The 18,429-nt window shown below is 37.2% G+C and overlaps 4 protein-coding genes across 6 annotated transcripts; 2 read left to right on the top strand and 2 right to left on the bottom strand.

The window, feature by feature from the left end:
* Positions 1-709: 709 nt before the first annotated feature.
* Positions 710-3,815, bottom strand: rsrp1 (arginine/serine-rich protein 1). 2 transcript variants are annotated; one of them, XR_003593457.1, is made up of 5 exons: positions 3,586-3,815; positions 2,489-3,195; positions 2,216-2,391; positions 1,124-1,849; positions 710-1,038 (listed from the first exon to the last, which is right to left on the bottom strand). XR_003593457.1 is itself a non-coding variant. In XM_028001553.1 (5 exons), the coding sequence occupies exons 2-5, from the start codon at positions 3,171-3,173 to the stop codon at positions 895-897; spliced, it is 1,071 nt and encodes a 356-aa protein (XP_027857354.1). In that variant the 5' UTR covers positions 3,174-3,195; positions 3,586-3,812; the 3' UTR covers positions 710-894. The 2 variants fall into 2 exon arrangements, 1 of the variants encoding a protein (XP_027857354.1); XM_028001553.1 differs by having other exon boundaries at positions 1,124-1,189; positions 3,586-3,812.
* A 2,464-nt stretch (positions 3,816-6,279) lies between these two features.
* On the top strand, positions 6,280-8,162 carry mgst3b (microsomal glutathione S-transferase 3b). Its single transcript, XM_028001558.1, has 4 exons — positions 6,280-6,473; positions 6,572-6,694; positions 6,918-6,990; positions 7,340-8,162. Exons 1-4 carry the CDS (start codon positions 6,348-6,350, stop codon positions 7,438-7,440), a joined length of 423 nt encoding a protein of 140 aa, XP_027857359.1. The 5' UTR covers positions 6,280-6,347; the 3' UTR covers positions 7,441-8,162.
* A 1,207-nt stretch (positions 8,163-9,369) lies between these two features.
* On the top strand, positions 9,370-12,919 carry tmem50a (transmembrane protein 50A). The gene is made up of 7 exons (XM_028001555.1): positions 9,370-9,501; positions 9,983-10,088; positions 10,285-10,397; positions 10,899-10,966; positions 11,841-11,933; positions 12,073-12,133; positions 12,228-12,919. Exons 2-7 carry the CDS (start codon positions 9,987-9,989, stop codon positions 12,271-12,273), a joined length of 483 nt encoding a protein of 160 aa, XP_027857356.1. The 5' UTR covers positions 9,370-9,501; positions 9,983-9,986; the 3' UTR covers positions 12,274-12,919.
* rhd (Rh blood group, D antigen) lies at positions 12,859-17,400 on the bottom strand. 2 transcript variants are annotated; one of them, XM_028001552.1, is made up of 10 exons: positions 17,186-17,400; positions 16,738-16,924; positions 16,078-16,228; positions 15,759-15,906; positions 15,409-15,575; positions 15,112-15,249; positions 14,902-15,029; positions 14,726-14,805; positions 13,235-13,308; positions 12,859-13,125 (listed from the first exon to the last, which is right to left on the bottom strand). In XM_028001552.1, the coding sequence occupies exons 1-10, from the start codon at positions 17,334-17,336 to the stop codon at positions 13,099-13,101; spliced, it is 1,251 nt and encodes a 416-aa protein (XP_027857353.1). In that variant the 5' UTR covers positions 17,337-17,400; the 3' UTR covers positions 12,859-13,098. The 2 variants fall into 2 exon arrangements, with proteins under 2 accessions (XP_027857353.1, XP_027857352.1); XM_028001551.1 differs by lacking the exon at positions 12,859-13,125 and having other exon boundaries at positions 13,134-13,308.
* Positions 17,401-18,429: the final 1,029 nt, after the last annotated feature.

Below are 18,429 nucleotides of genomic sequence, written 5' to 3'. Positions count from 1 at the left end.
GAGAAACATTTGCTATGGCACATTTCAGTGTCACTTCCAATATTGATCCAACTTAGACAAAAAACAGCATCATGACAGACTTGAGGTAGATTTTCTATCAAAGCAGTTGTCTGAGCTCAAGTTAGAACAGGGACATGTCTGGCTGTAAGATACTCCAATGTGCAATTAATTTTATTACAGTGATAATTCTCATGATTTATTACACAGCTTTGCAGTTCAGCATTAATTTACTGGCGCCTGTGCCAAGATGCTGTCAAGGCTACCACCAATAACCTTCAGGGTTGCTGAAAAACAGCCACAAAACCAAGCACACCTGCTTCTGAGTTTGATTATTCCCATTTTAAAAGATGTAACAGATGTCCTGATCATACAAATCAGCAAACTTATCTATTAGTTTTGTAGAAACAAGGAAGAGATGCATCATACTGAACTGGGAAACCATGAGCCAATTTCAACTAAATTGCACACATCCCTTCTGATTAGGATCTAAATCTGTCAAGAGGCAGAATATTTGCTCATGGTTTTAAAGAAAACAGTGCCATCATGTGGGATTTATAGAAACTGCTATTGTACACATTTATTCAACAAACTCAACTGTTTCTATTCAAACATTTAAGAAAATATTGAGGGATAACCCTAGTTAGTAACACTGCCAACATTGTCAAAACTCAAATCCATTTTGTCAATGTTCAAAGAGAAAAAGACATCATTCTTGATTCAATTCTTTATTAATAAATACACAATACAGAGGAGAAGGAATAATCCCACCTTAACGAATTCTTCACAGCTTCCCATTTAAATCTTTAATATCTGAAAGAAAATGACCACAAAATTGATATTTCACAAACTATGTACATTATTTACAGTGTCCATATATCCAGTCACAGAACTAGCCTAAGGGTGTTTGTTTGGACTGGAGTTTTGGCCTGAACTGATGGGAATCCAATGGCCGTAAGGCTTCCGGCTTTCAACGCTGTCAACTCTGGGAGTTACCTTTGCAGGAGATGGAGTCACCACTGTTGGCTTCGCAACAGAATTCTAGAAAATGGGGAGGGGGAAAGTTTTTAAACACCTATTTTATTCCAGATTGTTTTGACTCTGTGTGCACTTTTGAGTCACTTACATTTATACTGAAAGCAATTTTCCTGCCTTCTATCCTTGGACTGGACACTCCAGGCTCTGCCTCGTCCTAATTCAAGGAGAGAAACAGATTACAAGTTACTCATGAGCAAGGAACTGTTCTTCAACCTGAAGTTCAAACTGATGGACTTCAAGATCTAGTTAAACAATTCTACTTAATATATGGCACTTTCAAACTGCAGCTTTCATGCAGCCCTCCATTACTTAAATTATATCTAAAGGACAGACCTTGAAGCTTTATAAAATGATAATAAAAAAGTTTAGTTTGTTTAAACTGGAAGAGTGATCAAGACGCAAGTTCCCCAGCCCCTCAGCACACATCTTGTGTACCAACTTATCTTTAGGATATGGAGAAGAGTTGTCTTGACTGGAATAGTCATTATAATGCAGTCCACACGCCTGTGCTCCTTCAGCGAGTGGCAGATTCTGCTAAGTAACAATAACCCATTTCATCTGAAAGCATAAATACATTGTAATGGCACAGAACTAACACCTAACTAAATTATTTACATGTTTGTGCAATAAGCATATGCATGTAATCTAGAGTGAATTGCTATGTTAACTGTATGTGCTTATTCCATATATTAAACATACTGCAACATCTAAAGTCAGAGAACATGTCAACGCAAACAAATGGTTGTCACCCATGTCACATGACAGCCTTTTAATCCCAGGTGCCGATGAGTGAAGGAGACCACTGTCATGTTATCTATGAAGACAGGAATAAATACAGAGAGCAGGTGTGTTCCCTCATGGGTCAGGTTAACAAAAGACAGGAAATAAAACCAAAAGAGAAAGAAAAGAAACTAGACCAAGAGCAGGTAATACATTTGGTGTGCTCTCAAGAAAAAAAAAATCATGTAAGGAACTTGAATCTAAAAGAACCTACTTTTATTTTTTTTAAAAAAACAAAAAAACCAAAAAAACATGTATATTTACTTCTATGCAACTTTCACCAAGCCAATAGCAATGTACTGTAGCTACAAAAAAATAGAATTTACAAAGAATTTCTCAGTGATTGAGGAGGTAATTTCTTCTATAGCATTATTTTTTTATCAGTAGTAAAAACACTCACCTCTAAATGAGTCTTTTGGGAGCCATGCCTCACCCCTGTAACAGGCTCTGGTGAAGAACCTCTGGCTGCTGGCTGCTCTGACAGGATAGGCTTCACACTTTCAGGAAGGTCCAGCTTCTCCACTCCAAGCATTCGCATAGCATTGGCCTTGGCAACTTCAAGGAGTTCCCTTTTGTCTGTGGACCACAATGAAAATAGAGAAGACAGTTATCCAATCAATACTATCCACCACCTGTGCAAAATAAGAAAAAAATAAGAAAAAAGTCTACTCACCACGTAGGCTTAAACTGACAGAACGTCCAGATGACCTGGATCGCGATCGCCCCCTGTAGGTCATGGAAGGAGATCGAGAGTATCTGTATCTCAGCTGACTTGCTGGTCTCCTGTACCTACTCCAGCGTGCAGGAGACCAAGAGCGGGACCTGGACCTATAGCTTCTGCGATGGCGGGAATATCTGTCTGATACCGGGGAGCGTGAGTAGGAGCGGGAATGAGCCCTGTAGTGGCGTAGTGGGGATCGGCTGTGGGAGCGAGAACGTCCCCTATAGCGGCGGGGTGGGGACCGGCTGAAGGAGCGGGAGTGTGCCCTGTAGCGCCTGGGTGGGGACCAGCGGTAGCGGTCGCCGCCATAACTGCGGTGGTTATCACATCTACAGCGGGATGAATGTCGGTGGCATCGCGGATAGGATCGGGACCTGGAACGGGACCTGGAGCTAGACGATGACCCGCTCCTGCAAGAAGATGAAGATGAGGAGGATGAAGACCTGTTGCGTCCGTGGCGGCTTTTACGCCCTCTGTAGTCAGAACCAGTGGAACGGCTGCTGGCAGAGCTGCTAACGGATCGTGAGCGAGATCGGGAGTGTGAAGAGCCTGGGCTCTTCTGGTCGAAGATCACATTGATGCCGTCGCTCTGGCGAGCATGTGCCATATCAGAGTGCGAGTCAACCTGTGTAGCCATCTCTAAGTTTTTCTGCCGAAGGCTGAAAGAAGATGGAAATTAAAAAGTTACTATATGTATGGATGTAAAGCAAACGTAACTTGATTTCATTAAGTTTAGATAGTCTATTATACAAATACCAAAGACATTTGAATAAGTACTGTAGAAATATGGATGACGTAACTAAATTCTACTCAATACTGCCCCCTAGTGACTGCAGTAGCGTTGCGTAACTCCCAACGGCTGACCGGAGAGTTGTGGAAATTTCCAGACTCGCAGGCTAGTTCTTCTAACAATAAAATCTGTGGGCGATTCAGCAACCACCCTTCTGTATTAATTTCAAAGAAAATATCTACACAAAACATAAAAACAATGCTCTATAAGCACTAAGCCCCGAAGAAACGAAAATATAGGCGTGTTGCTGTAGTCTTACCAATTTAAATGTAGCTCGTTGGTCTCCTTATAAAAACGTCGACAGAAAAGGCTGCTATGTAGAAAAAACTTAAAACAAGGCGCGAGTGTAGAAGAACAGCTAAAAAGCTATCAGATATATTGTCTTGTTTCCAAATGCTGAAAAAAGAACAAAACGTGTCATCCAACGTTGACTCTCCAGTCGTCGTTACTCGAATGACGACGAGGCTGCAGCTACAACTGCTTTTAAGAAGCCTCGGGAAATTTCCATTCGTGTGCTGCCCGGCCGATTCGACGTTTTTGACAAGTTCACTATTAAGACTCTTCTAAGTTATCGGGAGAAGCCCAGTGTTCTCCAAATTCAAGTCGCCATACATCTGCTCACCAAGAAATGTTTTGAAGTTTGTTATTTTCTGTCTCAAAATGACTGTGAAGTTGAGATTGAATTAAAAAAGAAAATCCAGTTTCGGAACTATCCAAAAGAATCGAATCAGTTTCAACGGCCCGCCGTTCAGTAAAATGGATGAGTACGGGTTACATTTTGCTTATGTAAGTGCACAGCATAATGCGGTTTTAGGAAATAAATCCATAAAACTTATAGAAGTGGTGAAGATACAATTTCAGCCTTTTTAGCTGCATAGTATACAATAGTTGAGTATATGGTTCATTGTGTAATAACCGTATGGTTAACAAAGCCTATATTATTTGAATTATGTGTTCTAACTAATTAATTTTCTTGTAATCATTTTTACTTATTTGGGATTACCCCGAAAGTAACACCACTGTGTTAAACGTTTTTAACTGCTACATCTCTCTGCTAAATCATTCGTCTGTTGCAGGTCAAAGTACAACTCACTTTGAGAGCTATACTAAACTCATTTCGTAACAGATTTACTCCGGTTTGCAGTTAAGTATTAGTTATGAAAAAAGTAAATATAATTTGTTTGCAAAAATTGCGTTGCATCTTAAAATGCAGGTCAGTGTAGAAAAGCTACGAGATTCTCTGCAGTTCCAGAAGTATCGCTTTGCCAACCCCTTCAACAACACAGCGTCAGTTTACTTTATGTTGCAAAATAACATGAAAATATCAGCTATTTGTTGTCGATGCTTGAATTTTGTGATGCTGGAAATAATAGTTTTATCTCCCAGCTCTGTACTTTGTAACAGATCAGGTTTGTGATGACATGCCAACACAGTGTTATGTTTTATAGGTATCTTTGTCCTATTTGGACGTTACATTGGAGAAAATGTAATCATTGTCCTTTCCCCTCAATCGCAGACGTTGCAGGCGATCTCGCGACATTTTATGTAACGTCTCCTGTTTACTTTGAGTAGACGTAGAAAAACAGATTGTCCTGTGTCAACGCCATTTTGTGATGGTCATTTTTAGAAAAAAAAAGTGTATTAGAGATAAAAAACTGTAGTTTAATTACATCAAACTACGACTTCGAAGTTTGATGTAATTATGCGTGTTTTATGTATTAAAAATCTATACATTTCTATTGAAAATAGCGTGGGTGAAATGTGGGATTTGTATTTTTTATTTATTTATTTATTTTTGTTTACTTATTAATTTATTATTAATAATAAGTTGGAAAATAAGTTCATAGCTAACAAGTTGTGAGACTAAATTCCTGCTAAGAATAGCTAAAAAAAAAATTGGTTTGGAAATTTGATCAAAATTTGGCATCTTTGTCATATTTGTGGAAACATGACAAAGCGAGCGCTCTTGGGAGCAAACTATCTTTGACGCATTTTTCTCCGGTAACCTTGGCAACAAGAATTTGGGCAGTTGGGAGAAAGTAAATGGCTCATGAATACTCGGAATACACTTCTTTCGCCTTTGCAAGTATGTGTGTGTGTGTGGAAGACACTTTTTTAGACACGTGTTGCTGTTTTTTCTTGTATAATAAAATGTAGAGTAGTGTATATTATCTGAGTGTAACATTAAGTTGAATTAGTGTTTTCCATTCTGTCATATTACAGTTAAAAAAAGCTGTTCAATGACTGTCACGTGTTGAGGGTTGATTTGTTTTACTAAAGTTTATATTGGCATTCATTAAAATACAAAATAAATGTTTTGATCGTGATATTTATAAAATTGCAGTTTATGCAGTTTTTATTGTATAATATTAAGAGCAGTTACATTCAGAAAAACAAATATAAAATATATAAAATTGTGACTTTCACCTTTTAAATTATTATTGTTGACAAAACAAAATGGCGGAATCAAATGAACTAAATGGTGATTGATAATTTTAAGTATAAATGAACTAAATGCATAACTTATTAACATTATCTGAATTATATGGCCCGTATTTTATGATTATATGCATTGTTCATTTTTGGTTTATTAGAATTACTCAGAAAGATTAAAAATATGGGGGGTGATTGTTTTATCATTTTATTGTGGGTGGTTTGAATTGATAATTTTACCGATGCTTTTACGTTGAGTTTGCAATGCTGTTGTAGAGTGTCTGGGTATGTGTATTTGTCATATATTTAACCTCGCTGCAAGGCAATTTCTTTCTACGGGCACGATACAGATACGGCCATACTTAGTATTTTATTTTCAAATATTGGTTATGGTCTTCAAGGAGCGGTTGCCACTCACAATATGGCGGACCGTGTGGTTTCTACGGCGCAACGAACCCGTTGCAGCTTCTACTCTTCTATGTCTACAGCTTTTGGCTACGCACTTGGACTTAACCACCGAGTGAACGCTCGCCAACTTCCTGTTCTGTGTCTCCAGAAACCTGCAAGCAGGCGATAAACTGCTCCAAGATGAACGTTCTCGCTAAGCTGCCATCCTCCTACGGATATGTGATATTAATTTACCTATACAGCTGGATTATGCTGGGTTATTTGGCAGCAAAGGTTATCGGGGCCCGGAAGAAATACAAAGTGAAGGTACCTTGATTGAGATTGAGAAGTCTCTAAAGTCTTTATGATGCGCCTACAACTTGTTTGAAAACATTTTTTAATGCAACTGCTTGTTTATTTTACAGTATCCCGCAATGTACAGCGACAAGGACCAAATGTTCAACTGCATCCAGAGAGCCCACCAGAACACATTAGAGGTGTACCCACAGTGGCTCGTTTTCCAAACAATCGCAGCCCTTGTGTACCCGGTATTTATCATTTTATACTTACTTAATCGTTATTTGTTCGTGTATTCATTTCCACGTACATAGAACGACACGCAGCCAATCATCATGCAATTCCTCCGATTGCGAAAGATATGGTGTCACAGTGATGGGCGTGTTTTCTCCAGATGTCATTAACTAATTTATTTATTTATTTTATTTACATTACTTATGTGGACTCTGATTTCTATTGTCTGTGTTTTACTAGTTAATTGCATCTGCGCTGGGTGCTATTTGGGTGACCAGTAGGTTCTTCTATGCCTGGGGATACTACACTGGAGGTAAGACCCCCACTTTGGATATGTTATTTTCACGGATTTCAACTGATAATACTTGCAAGTCCCCATTCTACAACATTGCCCCAAATACACCTGCCTTTTTTCATTTTATGAGAAGAAGGTGTCGCCTAAGCTAATACCTTGCAAAATGTGTTGCTCCTCACCTAGTTTTGTTTAATTATTTACATAAGATACCACCTAGGCAAAAGGTTATTCATAAAAAAAAAATCAGAACATCTGCTAAAGACATGTGAATCTACAGCAGTTGACTCACCATGTTCTTAAGACAAATACTTTTTAGTTTGTCTTATCTTATTGTTCTACAATGTTTTGTTTATTTCTTTCTTCCCAGAACCAGACAAGAGGATGAATGGCTCCTTTGGCTACATTGGATACTTTGGAGTGATCCTTATGTCCATATACATTTCTTTGCAATTGCTGAGAGTCTTTTAAGGTGGTTTTCAACCCATATAGTTAAAGAGTTTAATGGCTCATTGCTGGCAAACATCAAAAATAAACTTTCCATACGTAAGTGCTAGTTTCAGCATATATTTTATAGGTTGGTAATTTGACATTAAGGTTTGTTAATATTGTTTAATTAAAAAAAAAATACTTCATGTAGCCAAGGATTATCAGAAAAAGAAAGAGATGACTGGATTTTAGTCTCATAGAGTGTTAGTGGCGAAAGGGCCAAGCAGTGAGGGTTGATGGCTCTATGTGACTTACACATGATGCTTAAGTCACAAATCTTGCTCTGAGGATACAGTTCTTATTAAATGTGGAAGAAAATGTTATGTTGACTTCCTCAAGTTTGTTTCATACAGAATGAATATGATTTTTCTTTCACAATAAAATGCTTTGATCTCAGTCATTCAAATAATAACGTCAAAGAGAATAAAAATAAATGTTTTTTGTTCTAATGTTCCTAATCATTTAAATTAGTTAAATATTTAGCTACCTTTAGATGAGTTAATTTGAAGCCTTTGCTCTGAAGCCTACAAGTTTGCTTTTTTGTTATGCTTTTCCATTTTTTTTTTAATCCAGGCAGTGACTATTATTTTAGGCAAGACAATTTTATTTGTCTAAACTGAATTGCCTTTCACCAACAAGGCAATTCAAAGTGTTTTACATGATGAAAACATTAAACAAAAACACAATGTATTGCAGTGGCACAATAAAGGAAAGAAATAAAAAGTTGAAATACAGACAAAAATGCATCATTTTCCGGGTATTATTTATCAATGGCAACTCTGGCAAGTGGGGTTTTACTTTGCTTTAAGCAGACGTCTGCAACCTGTTTCTCTCTGGACCTTTCAAAATGGGTTTTAATAGCTTTGGATACATAATAAAGAGTCAACAAATTTTAACAAATGACGGTTTTAGCAGGTTTCATGTTTGTTTCATATAATAAATGCATTTAATTTCTTCAACAGTCGGTAATTAGAAATACCCACTTGTGGTTTTATTTTTACACAGCTTTCCACAAATATTAACATTCAATACAAAAACTTCGATTTTTGCTTTTTCCTTATTTATGCTATATTCTTCTTTAAAACCTAACAATAGCCATAAAGCAGTGGTCCTTCAAAAATGACAGAAGAATTCTTATAGTGGATACTCAAAATAAAATGCAACTACTCTGTTTTTAGGTCAGATAACAGATGCTCTACCCAATTTTATTTAGCTGGACAGGCAAATTGGCGCTTTTGGCTATAAAAGGAACTCAGTGTTTCAGCATTTTTGCAGTTACCTGGAAATTTGTTCCATACTAGAGGATAAAAACCGAATCCTTCTCCATGTTTGTTTCTGGTTCTGGGGGTCAGAGTAGATTTGAACTCAATCTATATGGTCTAGTTAGTAGGTTCATAATGTAATTCACTGAGAATGACAATTGAATTCAGTGAACCAACTAAGAATAATTTTAGATCAGTGGTACAGTGGTTTTGCAAATGAAACAGACATTTTTAATAATTTGGGATATGGGTTAGGTTGGGATTATGATTCAAGCAAAAATACTGCTAAAGGAAGGACAGAGATACAAATTCACTATTGCATTTGCATCACATTTTACTGAATTTCAACCTTGATTCAGTCTTAAGTTCAATCATAGTTTTTGTCACTTTCTTATTTTAATGGTTTACAATAAGTCGCATTTTTGTTTGTCTATTTATGACAAACAAAAAAGATATTTATGACTTAGAATATTTATGACACCAAAGCTTGATTTAGAGGAAAAAAACACTTGTCACATATATAATATTCCTAAGAAAATAAAATATGTGGTACAATTTAACGTATTTCCTTTTATTTGTCCGTTAACTTTATTTTTTTTTGCAAATTTGTATTTTACGTTTAATGCGATAGAAAAGTCTAATTTTCTGCAGGGTACTTGAAGGCAACAGAATGAACAAAGCTTGGGTGTGGATGTACTGCGCATGTGCATGAGAGAGCTTCTTGTCGGAAGCCAAGTCGGGTTAAACCAAAGGCTTGACATCAAAAACCGAACATTAAAAGGTAAATTATCTTTGAAACTTACTTTAAACATCACTTGTAACTCGCTTACGCATGTTTCCGTCAGTCGTTATTGTTGTCAGTCCTAATTATGACACTATTTTTCGTAACTTTATAACAAGAAACCTTCAAGGAAATGTTTGCTAGCGTTAAAGCGACGAACAAAAGAGACATTAGGAACAGAGGTTTGTCCTTTGAAAAATACTATCATTTTCTACTGTGTAAAATCGCACTCATTCACTGTGTAGTTGTCTCATCCATGTTAGAAACCTACTGGTTTAGACTCTGAATCTTGAGGTACAGTACTATTGTGCGAACTGGGTTTAGCATCGTATTTACTGTACAGCGGCTGCGCAGTAAAGTATTTATTGTTTTCTCTCCCCCGATCTTAACGTGTATTTTTTTTGCTTCGTTTCTTAATTTCTTTTAAACAACGTAATGTATCATTGTGGATTATTTTGTGTTCTTTTTTTTTTTTTTCCAGAATCATGTCAGGATTTCTGGACGGAATCCGTTGCGGAGACTGTGAGTGCAATGTGGACTGGGGGGAGAGAAGAAATACCATCGCATCCATAGCTGCTGGAGTTCTGGTATTTGCAATGATTTCTTTTGTCCAAATCACATATGTTGTGGAAAGGGTAGTGTGAGCTACTGTGTTTGTTTTACCTTTGTTTTAATGTTCTAAACACTGATCTAAGTGTGTGTAATAATGAAGAGGAAGATTTCTTAGTGATCTCATGTCAGCAATCAACCATTGAGGGTAATTGTTCATCTTGTTTTTTGCAGTTTTTCACAGGATGGTGGATCATCATTGATGCTGCTGTGAAATATCCCACCGAGGGAGAATTTCATCATGCCTATCATACATGTGGAGTCATAGCCACAGTGGCCTTTCTCATGTAAGTGGAGTTCTTTCTCACTTTCTGCAGAAAATAAGTAATCTCTCAAAGCTCCATTATTTTTTTGTTTTGGAAGCTTGAATCTCCTTTTATTTAAGTACTTTCTTATTTCCTATTGTCATGGATGAGTGGTAGCTTTCATCACATGACTTCATTTTGGAATTTCAGTCATGTGATTAGTATGTGTTTTTTGTGTGTCCCCCAACCCTTTTCTCTTGTCTGGGTACCTAGTTTTTAGATGCAAATTGCTACAATCATTAATGATAAAGACCTTTGCTGTTTGTCATGAACAGTATAAATGTGATATCTCTCACCACTTTGATCAAAATGTATGAAAACTTGATCAAATTTCAGGGCAACTTTCTATTAGGCAGAAACATCCAAAAATGAGATTCGTTGACATCAGATTTTTCGGGTTGGGTTTGAAATCTTCATGTTTACGTATTTTTAAAGACGGCTGAGATCATTGTCTTTAACTCTCGTTCTATTTGCTTTGTGTAGGATAAATGCTGTTTCTAATGGCCAAGTGAGGGGGGACAGCTACAGCGAGGGTTGCCTTGGACAGACAGGTTAGTACATGGATGAGTCATTTTGTTTTATTTTTTTTGCAACTCAAGTCTTGTCTTTTCTTTTGGTTTCATATTTTTTTGCTTATCACCCACTTTTAGTGTAAATGTGAGTGGGAAACAACTTTGAGTAAATTATTAGTAGGAATTCTTGTATGAATTTGAAAATATCTTTACTAAATTTAATCTACTGCACTTTTTAAATACAATTTCTGGTAGAATTCTACATTTTTGCAGCTTTTCTGGTGTGGGAACTACCAGCTTTTATTGTATTCTTTAAACAATTCAGAATATATAGCTCTGACTAACAATGAATGTTGACTCAAGGCCTTTACTAAAATGAACATCCAGAAATGCATACTTGACTCAATACATTCCAATCACATTGGCAGGTTTAAACTTGATTGCATGTGTTCACATTCAGTTCTAGTTAGAAGTGAGCATGTTAAATATTTTCCTTTCATCTGAAGGTGACACTCTAGATCTTCTTACAGGCCCAGATGAGATGTTGACGAGTTTAGATGACTCGTGCTGGCTTACAGTAGTTAGAACTGATCAAACCACTGCTGCTTAGAATGACTCCAGATCACTTTCTCAGTTGTAACTCTACAATAGTACTATTGAGGTCTGCACTGTTCCTTGAGCCTGTTTGGAAGAGGGAAACCTCAAGATTGAATTAAAACATTGCCTTTCAATGTCATTTTTATGTGTTTCATAGTCATTCCTCTTGTGATGAAGAACAATTCTGATTAGTCATTAAAAGCCCCAAACCAATCACTTTAATGTTCCTAAACTTCTCCCTGCTACTTTAGACTAACCATGAAGTGCTGTACCATGTTGCCCTTGATAACCCACCCCCGCTTATCTCTCTTTGCAGGTGCTCGAGTTTGGCTCTTCATTGGCTTCATGCTGGCTTTCGGCTCCCTCATTGCCTCCATGTGGATTCTCTTCGGAGGATTCGTAGTGCCTCGTAAGTAGGATTTGTGATATTGGCATATAGTGCAGCAGGTAGTGCTTAGGTCTTAGTAAAAGTTAAAGACTTTTACATTAATTGTACTTCACAAAGTATCACGGTTTGATAATCTTGATATAATTGTTGTTTTTTGCAGAGAAGCCTGCTGTGTATCCTGGTATTGCCATTTTTTTCCAAAATGCATTCATTTTCTTCGGGTAAGTTTGTCATTAATTATTTGTATCTTTTTATTCAATCCAATTAGCAAAAAGAAACATGATACTCATTATCTTTTTACTTTCTCTAATTTAGAGGTTTGGTCTTCAAGTTTGGGCGCACAGAGGATCTCTGGCAGTAAAACACTGACTGTCCATGGTTAAACACTCTTTCTATATTGTACGAGACAATATTCTTTAGCTGTCATTCATTTAAATATAAACCTTTTTTAGCTTTTACATTAAACTGTGTAATTTATGTTCTTTGCTGAATTGTAGCTAAATCATAACTAAGCACAAATTGTCATAGATTTCTGTGAAGTTTAAGGACTTTCAAAGGTGGCACATCTTTAAATGTGTGTTTGCACTCAGACTGTATCCATGTTTTTATTATGGTTTACAAGTTGTGTATACCAAAATGTACATAGCAGAGCTTTACTGCAACATTCCCTTGGGTCGGCTCACTTCTTTAACACATCATCCTTTTAATTTGAACTGTTTGTGTGGAAATTTGAAATGGGTGCAATTTGCAGGTAACATTTTAGAATGATTTGAATTTTTACTGAATGTATCCATATGGGGTTTGAAAAATGTTTTCAGCTTTAATGGGTTATCTGCTCTATATTAAGTTAGATTAAATGTTGAATTTTACTATTTCACAATAGAGGGTTTCAGAACTGTATGGTGGTGTTGCTTTAACAGAGGTCTGGGTTTCAGTTTTGTTTTTTCTGTAAATCATTCAGTCAGTTTCCAATAACAGCATCATTAAACACACTGGGCTGTAAATGAGCTTGGCTTTTGTCTTTTCATCATCCAGCATTTCCTCTTTTTTTTATTTCTCTTGCACAAACACATCTAATTTCTATTCTTAAGAAAAACAAAATTATAAAAGTTATGTTCAATAGCAAAGATTGATGTAGAAAAGCCATATCCAAGATGAGAGCTGATCATTTTTTTCCTTCATATTCTCACTTCCGTACCACGAGGTTGGGAAACTGCAAAACACAAAACATCGAGTTCACAGAATAGAAATTAAGGTGATTCTCTGTAATAGTTTTATTGTTTCTGGTTTTTTTTCTTTCTTTGAGATTTATGTGTGAATACCTCCCAGAAAGCCTGATCATCGAAGCATTTTTTGTTTTGCTGGGGTCTCCAAAACGTCCACTTGAGAAGAAAGGCTTTAAGACAGAAAATATTTTGGTTAAAATTAGCTTAAAAATGCTGAAGCTTGATTTTAAGTTGGCATTTGTCTTTCAATCAGTTTTTTCAATGTTAGTCAGGGCCATCTCAAATTATAATGTCATTCAAAATTAATTCATATCAAAACATTCAACTTATATGTATATTAAATCTACATTGTTCAAATATTTGAACATTTAAATAATCTATAGTCTACAGCTAATGAAAAGTCAGTTTCTCTGAAAACTACAGACCAAAAAAAGTATTACTTATACTGAAATCTTATGTTGTGACCATCAACTTCCCACACAATGATTGACGTGGTTGTCCATCAGTCATTGACGCTCTCCAGGGTAGGGTGAGCCCCAAAAGATTCTAACAAGAGGGCTGTACCCAGACTTGATCCTGAAAAGCTGAGTGGAAGGAAAAAATGTGGTAGAAATAGATGAACAAGATACAGCAGTCATGTAAGGGTTGTGAAGCAAAGTAAATTAAAAAAAGTTTCATGGAAGTTCAAAAGTTGTGGAGTCAGTGCTTCAAGAGATGCTTCGCAGGCATATCCATGACCTGGGCAGCAGCTGTTGCTTTACTTGTGTCAACCCACTCATGAACCTGAGCCAACATCAGTATTGTATTACTGTGGCTAAGGAGATAAAGGACCTAACTGTTGCTCAGTGGTCCAAAGTCCAGTTTTCAAATGAAAGTTGGATTGTTATTTTATTTGGAAATCAATGCCCCAGAGTCTGAAAGAAGAATAGAGAGGGACACAAGCAAAGCTTCTTGAGGTCCAGTGTTAAATTTCTGCATTCAGTGATAATTTGCGGTGCCATGGCACCTATTGGTGTTTTGTTTATTTATTTATTTTTTTTGTAATCAAGAATGAAGTAACAAAAGTCAGCACAGTACTTCACCAGGAGGTTCCTGGTGAACATTCTCTCTGCTGATGAGGTTCATGGAAACGCTGATTTCATTTTCCAGCAGGATTTGTCATCTGCCCATACATCTAAAAGCACCAGGATCGGATTTAATGACTACATGATTGGATACGATTGGTCTGCACCTTGGTCTGTTATCAAAAGGAAATAAGAGACCAGCAAATGAGTTGAAGGATGTTGATAAGACACACTGGACTTCTTTAACACCTCAGCAGAGTCGCACGCTGTTGCCTCCGTGCCATGCTGCACTCACGCTAAATGAAGCCTCAACCAAGTGTTAAGTGCATAGGCTGCATGTTACATGCAGACTTCTGCCCCCAAAAACATTTTTTTAAAATCTTAATGCTCTAATAGCTAGAGAAACTACATTTTAGGTTTTCATTAGCTGTAAGCCATATCATCAAAATCAACCCAACTAATGAGCTTAGAATAAATCACATTGAGTGTAATGACTATATAACTAACTTATGAACAAACATACCTGTTATGATTCCCATGGACAAACTTAAAGAGACAGTAATAAAGAGAGTGCAGATGTGATACACAGCAAATCGGACAGCCCTAAAACGAAACAAAAAATTATTTTGTGGTGCTTCTTTTTTTCTTTTCTTTTTTTACTGTTTTTTATTGCTTTTCGATTGATGAGTGCATTCTTACACAGTGTGGTCATCACAGTATTTAATCTGCAGGACCAGTTGTGCAAGCCACCCCAATAGACCAGGAAGTCCATGTGTGCTCAGAACAGAGCAGGTGTCATGGCACTCAAATGCAATCAGCAAGTGGGTCTGAAACAAAAAAAAATGCTGAGCAGAGGTTTAAAGTGTAGATTTTAGAAAATAAAGTGCTTAGGTAAAGATAGATAAAGACCTTAAGATATCTGTATCCCAGGGTTGACAATATGGCAGCAGTGAATCCGAGTGCCATGGCTTCCCACGGCTGTTGAACTACCGACACAGAAACCCCAACAGCAGCGCCGCCAGCAAAGATGCATGATTGCATTTGGATCTGGTTGAGGAAATTATGCAAAAAAGTATCAAATATAGTGGCCAACTTAATTATTTTCCTATATTCGGTACAAAAACAAGCTCAAGAAGTGTGCCCCGAAGCTTTACAGAAAGTTACAAAATAGTTGTATGTATGAGTATACAAAGGATCACATCATACTGGGTTGAATTTTCCTCTGGGACTGGAGAGCACAGCCAGAGCGGCTGCTGTCACAGCACTAACAGCAAGGGACAGGTAGGTGGTGCACACCGCTTCCAGACGGGTTTGATCATCCCCCACCAGTACCGAGTTAAAACTGGGCCAAAACATCCAGAGAAACACAGCGCCTGGAGAGCAAAGACAATGCACAGTTCAATTTGTCTTCAGTATTTTGACTTGGAATCAAAAATCAAAAGGTTAATTGTTATGGATCCAATTAGACATTGACTATTGTGACGCAAGAGCTGTGACTTACAGTATATGCCACAATGTGACATACTGAAATGTCTCAATATAAGTCTGTTACACACCCAACATTGAGAACAATCCTGATTTCTTGTCAAATTTTTCCTTCTCAAATCCCTGCTTTGAGCCGTCTCTGTACAGGATCCACGTCAGCATGAGTCCAAAGAGGGCCCCGAAGACATGAAGCAGCATGATGCTGTTCGGAGGCTGGACCTGGAGCCAGAAAATATCATTCATTTATGACGACCTTTATAATCTTTTGTAAAGAATGTGTTCAAAATATATGAGCTGCTGTAGGAATCTGAGTTTTGGGTACAGTTTTAAGTCCTTCCACTGAAGATTTAATATACTAGTACACTGAAGATTTTCAGAACAGAATCTTACTTTCAGGAGCGTCTGGAGGAGCCATTCGTTCAGGGCGAATCCTGTCACTTCCAGCAGGGCAATCAGGGTGAGCTGGACTGGGTTTGTCTTTCCCAGTACGGATCCGATTGAAATGAGTGCAGAAACAGCACACAGCTCTGCCTTTACAATGCTACACGAAAACATCAATGGTAGAAAGGTTAGAGTGGTGCAAATCTTAATACAAAGGTGCGGTGTAAATAAGTTAGGATATTACTGAAACATGTTAATACAATATTAATATTGATTTCTACAGTTGTTTTTCCTTCCACTCAACTTTCCATTATTATGGTTAAATACAGCACTCTGTGTACAGTCAAGTTGTTTAGCAATGATCTTTTGGGCCCATTGTAGGCTATGTTGAAGGCAGCAGGGATGCTCTACTGGGAAACATGAAGTAACCATGCTTGCGCAGGTCAACATGGCATGACAACATGTCAATATGTTGTCAACATATATGTGTTAAAAATATATGTTAGTTAATAATATTGTAGTTTTCTAATGAAAGGAATTTTCGTGAGCTGTAAGCCCTAATCTTGAAAATTAACTGAAATAAATAATTGAAATATAGTGCTTAATAAATCTTTCTAATATAGTTTGTATAATTAAATAACTAAAACAAGTCCACTAACCATACTGTACCTTTTCAAATCAATTCTGATTATCTTGGTGTTGTACCAGGAGTCGATGCCGTTCAGTATGAGAGCCCATTGGGTGGCAATGATGGCAACAAGGAGGTTGAACCCAGAGCCACTGAACCCATACCGCACTGGGAAGGTGCACAGGAAGCCAAAACCAAGAATCATCATCACATTCACATCCTGGAACTCTGGAAGACAACAGAAACCCTGTGTCATTAAATCCAATAAATGCACTATAATTAGTAACTGTGTAACAAATAAACTTATCCATGCTGCCACCCATCAATCACATCTGCAAGATCTATTAAGTTGATTTTGCATTTTAAGGCAGGCAGAGTTTCTTAAAATCCTATTTTTATTATATGTTATTTGATTAAATTGAAATAAAATTCAATATTTGGAACCTAAGCCATCTTCATTCTTGCTCCCAAAGAAAGAAAGAAACTCACCTGGGTAAAAGTGGAAGAAGGATTTCCTGTCAGGTTTGTTGGTTTCTTTGTTTTCAAAGCAAAGTGCAGCTATGATGATGAATTCAGTTTGCAGAATAAGCAGTAAAGGAGCCAAACGGGAACGCAGACTAGGAGCGTATTGAGGAGCCATTTGGGCGATGGCTGTTTGTTTTCTGCGTAATTCTTTCACTTCACTTCGAGGCCAGACTCATAATCGGTGGCCTCGACGGTTTGAAACTGGGCGCAACCAGCACAGCTCTTTATCAGCTGCTGGGCAGGAAGACAGTCTGTATCTATTTTTTGTCCTTTTTAATAGTGAAAAAAAAAACTTCAGTGTATTTCAAATAAGAAAAATAAAAGTAATCAATTCTGAAAAAAAATGAGCAATTTAATACAAACTGCTGCAATAACTATTTTACAAAAATAAAATACTTTGGTTCTTTTTTACTTTCAATAAATGTTTCAAATTTAAAATAACACTCTTAGCATTTTTAATAAATGTGAAAGACTTCTTTATTAGATGCAATTCAATTATATTAATGAGTTTCAATAATTAAATCAACAGATTACAAAAACTAATTGATTCATTGGGAAGAGTTAATTTAATTAAGCATTTTCAAAATGGACAATTCCCACCATCTGCCCTTCATTACATATAGGAACGTTTTCTCACTTGTTTTTCGCGTGCAATAAAAATTACCCCTCTTTTCCGGCACGTTTGTTTTCTCTGTGCTCACTTTTTAACCTTTCACAAAGCATAGAGGCATTCAGCGCCTTGGGCCCAGTCCCTCAACGACCCGCTCACAAAGGCACTGATATAAATAGCTCCAGCTGTTGGAATGGGGGTTTTTGTAAGTCACACAAAGAGAATTTTGTACCAAACACTGCATATTTTTCTCATAATAAACCCAAAAGCCTCCATAAAATATCCCGCCCCTTCCAGTATTTGGTTGGTTAATCAGCTATGCCGGATTTATTTGTAAGGATGTGATTGGCTGATTGGCGAGACCTTCCAAACGCAGTTTTCATGGCTTGCCACCGTTGTTTGTGACAGAAGAGAGCTGAGCGAGCTTCTTTGGTGAAATGTGATTGGCTAACAGGCCCGTCAGTTAAACAAGAAAGCCTCGGTGGAAATGCTGATTGGATGTCCGGTAAGTCTGTCAACGTCACGTATGTATAACACAGCGCGGTTTGCGCTTATTGAGCGTGCGCTAAGAGAAAAAGAGGAGGATCCCGAACTGAGT

Source organism: Xiphophorus couchianus, chromosome 19 (genome assembly GCF_001444195.1).
Source record: "Xiphophorus couchianus chromosome 19, X_couchianus-1.0, whole genome shotgun sequence".
Lineage (NCBI taxonomy): Eukaryota > Metazoa > Chordata > Actinopteri > Cyprinodontiformes > Poeciliidae > Xiphophorus > Xiphophorus couchianus.
This window is presented reverse-complemented; position numbering and strand designations above follow the sequence as displayed.